Source organism: Homalodisca vitripennis, unplaced genomic scaffold, assembly GCF_021130785.1.
Source record: "Homalodisca vitripennis isolate AUS2020 unplaced genomic scaffold, UT_GWSS_2.1 ScUCBcl_156;HRSCAF=1433, whole genome shotgun sequence".
Lineage (NCBI taxonomy): Eukaryota > Metazoa > Arthropoda > Insecta > Hemiptera > Cicadellidae > Homalodisca > Homalodisca vitripennis.
The window spans coordinates 152,938-159,825 of NW_025776281.1; the positions used below are offsets into that span (position 1 = coordinate 152,938).

At 35.2% G+C, this 6,888-nt stretch overlaps 1 protein-coding gene across 1 annotated transcript; it reads right to left on the reverse strand.

The window, feature by feature from the left end:
- Nucleotides 1–1,213: 1,213 nt before the first annotated feature.
- Nucleotides 1,214–2,470, reverse strand: LOC124370402. Its single transcript, XM_046828687.1, has one exon. It carries the CDS (start codon nucleotides 2,468–2,470, stop codon nucleotides 1,214–1,216), a length of 1,257 nt encoding a protein of 418 aa, XP_046684643.1.
- Between the last annotated feature and the right edge of the window lie 4,418 nt (nucleotides 2,471–6,888).

The window sequence follows — 6,888 nt, forward strand, 5'->3', positions numbered from 1 at the left end:
CACACACACACATATATATATATATATATGTATATATATATATATATATGTATATATGTATATATATGTATATATATATATATATATATATATATATATATATATATATATATATATACACTTACATACACACACACACAGATATATATATATATAGATAATGCATAATAATAACAATAATAATATTTATAACAAATGTCGCTAATAATATATAATTAAAACAAAAATCAAGAACCATAAATTACGCTTGCAATTTCTATAATACCATGGCATTTACAGTTTTATTCTTGACCACACTATCAGCGAAGAAGTCCACGTGAGGAGATACTATGTTTCCTAGACGTTGGATATGTATGAGGGTACTATTGGCTTCATAGTTCGAACCAACGTGACGTCTGCCGAATAGTTCTGAAGATCTCGTACCCATTGGACAGCGAAAGAAAACTCCTCCTAAGATCTCTGGACAAAAAATGCCGCTAGTGATAAGTTTGTGCAGAAACATAACCCCCTGGATACTCCTTCAGGTTTCCAGAGAACAAAGTCCCAATTCCTCCTCGATAAGCCGCAGCGGTACGTCTCTGTAGGCGAATCCCAGCCTAAAACCAATCAGACGGATGAATTTGTCTTGTATAGATTGAATCTGGTGCACCAAAGTTACTTGATGAGGAGACCACATGACACAATGATACTCAAGCAGAGGTCGAACTAGTGTGCAGTATAGCGTCCTTAGTACAGTAGGATCATGAAATTCTCTGGAAGAGCGAGTTATAAAACCAAGTGCCTTAGCAGCTCCGGCACAAATGCTGTTAATATGTTCGTGGGGGGTTAGGGGTTAAGTCTTCACTCAGAACTATGCCAAGATCTCGGACAATGTTGCTTCTTGATAATAGGGCACCGTCAAGCGTATAATTGAAATATATGGGAGACCTGGTTCGATAAAATTTGATACAAGAGCTTTTATAAATATTAAGCGTCATATCATTCTTTCGACACCAACTCTCGACTGCATCTAGGCCACACTGAAGATTCAAGCAATCGACTTCACCCTCCACGGAACTGTACAGCTTAATGTCGTCGGCGAAAAGAAGAAAGGCCACCTTAATGATGTCAACAATGTCATTGATGAAGATGTTAAATAAAAGAGGTCCCAAATACGAGCCTTGAGGTACTCCAGATGTAACGACGAACTCAGAAGAAAGGGATCCAAAAGATTTTACCACACGTAGTATTCAATTAGAAAGATAACTGCAATCCATTCAAGAAGGTACCCGACACCACCATAAGCTTCCAATTTGGCCAGAAGTCGAGAATGACTAACTTTGTCAAAGGCCTTCGAAAAGTCAAGATAGATGGCATCGAGATGTTTGCGGTTGCTAAAGGCCTTAACAATGTTCGCTTCCAATACAATCATATTAGTAGTTGTAGGTTTTCCTCTGCAGAAACCATGTTGTTTTGGTGAGATGACATTAAGAAAGAGAGGGTTGAGTTTCTTCACAACGAACTTTTCGAAGATCTTGACAACAGCCGATTGGATTACTATCGTACGATAGTTTCTAGCATCTTCCTTAGATCCACCTTTATGTATCGGTACGACATAGCTCAGCATGAGGACGTCCGGAAAGATTCCATCATGGAGTAACTTATTGAAGACAGCTTGCAGAGGGTTACAAAGCAGTACGCTACAGTATCGAAGGACACTCGATGGGATAAGATCAGGGCCGCATCCCTTGGTAACATCAAGTTCACCCAGGGCATCAAAAACCTCCGAGGTAGTGAGGGACAGCCCACTAAGGCAGAAAGGAGTGTTGAATCTGTAACTGTTTCTAACCAGTGAAGGTGGCGAGAAAACAGAAGAAAAGTAGCTTGCGATTAAATCACACATCTGCTTGGCCTCAGTTTCCGATTTATCTCCATACTTAAGAGTAGAGGGGCACATATCGAGACGTTTGTTGTTCCTAGCAAAGTTCAAAAAAGCCTTCGGATCAGAGGTAATGCAACCCTGAACATACGTAATGTAGTCGTAGTAGCACACTCTTGACAAGTTACGACACTGAGTTCGGATTCTTGAAAACTCAGCGTATGATTGTTCATCGAGTGAATCCTTGTATTTCCGTTGTAGTCTCTTCTTTTCAATTGTAAGGTTTGTAAGATCGGTGGAGAACCAACATGGAAACCTGAAAACACCAATTTTCTTGAGTGGAGTGTGCTTTGCAACGATTTCCCTCAGTACATCACAAAAATGTTCAAAAAGCATATTAACATCAAGGGTTTCATCTGGTAGAATAAGTTCCTCAGCTATCAGACTATTATATACTTCATGAAGACGACATTTTTGTGTTGACATGAACTTCTGTGTTGCTATCTTGTGTTGAACGTCTTCATTCTCGGAGTGTGGAATACTTGACACAATAAAGTTTCTGCACCTACCATATTGTTTCTCACACTCAAGTTCAAGTCGCAAGTCCTCCATTTCCCTCCGAAGATCAAATGAGTTGGTTTCTATCTGATGCACTCTATCAATTAACTTGTTAATTGTATCCTGTACTTTGCTTACCAAAGTAACAATGGTATTTGTTCTTGACGAAATTTTCTCCTCCTGCCTTTTAAACATATTTCCAAGAAATTACTTCAAGGCTAGATAGGTAGGGTCATCACTTTCTATTTCGTCTTCTTGCTCTACGCTTCCCGACCTTGTTTTAATAGTGGAGGGTTTGCAGATTGAACATTCCCATTCGGACTTCTTTTTCAGAGGTTTAGCTTTCCAAGTAGATTTCTGAAGTCCAGCACAGTGATAGCGTTACTCGGCCTTACACTTTCTACATTCTACAAAATCTCCATCTCCTGGTATTGGTTTTGAACAAATTCGGCAAACCATGACCTTGATCCTAAAATATCCAAGTTTCGATTTTACAACAATTCAACTAAGCAAAATGTTTCTAATAAAGTAATATCCAGTATTGTCTGGCCAGATAACCTCAAATTAAGCCACAAAACTGTAAACTTTCTAATATCAATTTAAACTAATGTTATGACTTGTTTTCATTTAAAGACTTATTAAAAATGATCTGAGGCCACCCACGATAAACATTAAACATCCATAATTAGTTTTTAAATTATGAAAAGTACCTTTAGAATGGACAGCAAGTTTAAGTACTGGTGATTAACTTTACTGCCATAGAGTATTATGGCAGCTAATCATAATACTAATACAGCACTGCTCTACTTCGTAATGCATTTATAGTCCGTAGCATAAAGGTCCACTTAAACATGGCATTTTTATAGAACACCAGTAGCTAGAATCTACAATATATTTGAAGGGTACATTTTTTTATAAGTTTGCACTATGAGGTTACTTTAAAGAATGAAATAATATGTTTCATCATTGAAATCTCTAGTTACTTAACGTTTAGTAATTTAAATTGACACATTTGAGTAAATTGAAATTTCAATTATTACCGGATATTTAGTAGATTATCTTTTTTATTCTTCTTCAGATACTTCTTGAGACAATATCCATCCAAGACTTAATTGCAGTCTGTTATGCACATTCGTATACAAAACATTATTTGTTTAAAGGATTAGGACACTGATTGTTACCCCTCGTGTAGTTGGTATTGCTCGGTTTTTGTATAGCCTTGTATGACCTCAATAGGTAGTGTTAAGGTGTTTCCAATGCTATGGTTTCATATGGAGATCGTACCGAAATCCGGAAAACAGTTAAATACATGTCGTTCGCTTAATTATTTTTTTTACACTATTAGGAGTGTAATAGCAAATTAATTGCAAGAGAATTATTAATTGTGTCTATCAATATAAACATTTTGTCATTTTGGGGTCAGCCAAGTGGATAATAAGATATTTAAATAGTAGTAGCTGTGCCCAGCCTTTTATATATTCTCGACTACAGCCTTGTCGTCTGATATTTGCTAGGTTACAAACCTGCTAGTTGCAGCTGTAGATATTTCGTGTGTGTATTTGTTTCTTTCAATGTTTATTCGAGATCAGGTTTTTGCTTGCCTCTCTGCTCTTATGACTACAAACGTGTGAGGATTTCCTGAAGAAGAGATTTTATTGTGTTTTTATTGACATTTACTTGCTGGTATATTATTCCGTTTACTGTACCGACTTTGGGGCGATATTTATGTCGTGACACTTAGTTATTGTGGCCATAAAATAGCATTCGCTGCGACATTACAGGAATTCCATTAATAGGTTTTGTTATAATTCTCAACTCTAGGAATATAATCATGATGTGTCTTGTGGATTTAGTTGTTGCATTCATGTCATATGTATTCACTGGGAAATTATTAGCAAGTTTTTACTGGTATATTATTCCGATTATTAGACTGATAATAGATAATAATAGATACAATATAGATAAAATAGATAAAAGAAACCCTCTGAAACGGCTGAAGCTGTCCGTCATGTCAATACTGATTTAGTGAGTGTAAAGAAATGGTTAGACGATCATGGTTTGCTATTGAATTCTAATAAATGTTCTGTGATGCTTGTAGACCGGTTATCTTCGAGTAGTCAGTCTGTGAATAGCTGCGCTGAACGGTGTATATTTGTGGACGGTAAGCTTTTGATGGCAAGTAATAGTCTAAAGATTCTTGGTGTTACTACTGACCCCCAACTCGATTTTTCCAATCATGTCAAAGCTATATGTAAAACAGTGACAATGAGATTAAAGGCCCTTTACAGATTAATCACAATTTTGCCAGAATCTTCCAAGCTGGAAATTGTTCGGTCAACAATATTTCCTGCTATACATTATGCTCTTCCAGCTTTTGCTTGTTGTCTGACTCAGAAAAACTTGATGATACTTACTCGTCTGCAGAACAGAGCACTGAGATTCGTTTACAATCTGAAAAAATTCGACCACATCAGCGAGTACAGATTAAATGCTAAGGTGTTGTCTATCATGGATGTCTCCGACTTGCAAACCGTCAATCTGGTCCACAAAATTCTTCAGACGGAAAAACCTGAATACCTCAGGAATAAGCTGGTATTCAGGCAAGAAATTAATGTGCGTAGTACCCGTCAGAACAGCCTATTGCACCTACCAAAGACAAAGCTGGAAACGGGAAAAAGGGTTTTAGTTACTTTGGACCAAAGAAATACAATGCTTTGCCACCCACTTTAAAAAGTTATAGCTGTAAGAAATTTAAGGGGAGTGTGAAGGTGGTGTTTGCCTGACCCATGCATATGCATCAGGTTAGTTTAGTTTTTATAGTTTAGTGTTTTACGTTTATTTTATATGTTTACGTTATTGTTCTCCATGTATTCTATATGTCTGACAAGAGTTTTCATGAAAAACAGTTTTTGTACTGATGGACGCTTGCTAAATAAAGACCTTATTTATTTTATTTATTTATTTATAGTATATTCATATTTTGTCTTTATTTATGGCACTGATGTCATTAGTATTTGTTACAAAACTATTTACAGGAATTTGCTGGTATTTGTTCCCATTTTTACACTGACTATAGGTATTATATATTTTTATTGTGATTCTTATCCATTGTAGTCTTGTCTTAGGTATTCATTACCATACTATGAAATTTGTTGAAAAATTCTTTCTCTTACCCTATGAAATTTAATATACAATGGTCAATAAATAGTATCATGGAAATAGTCTTTAGTGAAGAAATATAAGTACTCCAAATATAATGGTTAAGGATAAAAATATTCATGTTAAAAGTAGTCAATTTTGACACAACAGACTTTTGGAATTTCCGTGCATATTATACAGACTAACAACACATTAACATATTGTATTACTACACAATCATAATTCAATTCTAGAGTTAAAACCAGAACCAGCCCTGGCAGCCAAAATCTTTTAGTCCTTGCTACTCAAGAGCCTCCTATAGAATGCCCTTCCAAACAAATAGGCTCTAAAACGGTTTTGTAATCCAGTTAGTAAAGAGTTTAATAGTTTTGGTCTATAGAAAAATAACGAATTATTATGGAGTGAAAGTCGGAATCTCATTGAAACAATATCATTTCTTTATCTTGTATTAAAATGACATTATTATATCATTGTTTCATGGTTATGAAAATAAACAAATTTATTTTAAGAAATTCATTGTAAAACTTAGTGACTATCATAAAGTACAATAGGTTAGGTCCAAGGTACTCACAATTTTGTACAATACTATATCGATTGCATAGTCCCATTTATTTGTTGTTAGAACATATTTCATAATATTTGTTTAATTTTTGGTAAGGTAAAATTATTTTTAAATCACAAAACCTCTACTTTAACCTTAAATTTCTATGAAAAGATGGTTGAGACTCCAAAAAGAGGTATATTAAGTCAGTTTTATGACTAAGGATATCGTCTATGAAATGTGAAAACATTCACTTTTTAAAGTACTGACTGCTTCGTTGTTTTAATTTTTATTGGGAAATATAGTAGGATAAATATGCCATACCATTTACTTACGCTGAGTAGACGCATATCCCAAGCTACCAGTCAACAATGACACAGAGGCCATATCAGGTTGACAGATGTAAACAGAATATTAACGATGGTTGACAGCGAGAACCATCCTTAAAGGATCTACGATTATTTTGGAGACCGTCGGGGGACCTAAGCCATACGTAACTTTATTAATTTCTAAATGCACTCTGCAGTAATGGATCGTATATTGTTGAAACGTATGTGTTACTTACTGTCACCCATTCGAGGTACGTCAATACTCAAGGGAAAAGAATAGTTTTGTTATAATTAATACCACTGTAAACTGTAATGTATATTACTTCGTATAAATGAACTAAAATGTTTCAGTTAGTTGATAGGATATTATACTTATCTATCTTCCCGTTTCTGTTTTGAATTTCTATCTTATTTAAAAATAATTGATTTGGGGTACTGCTATA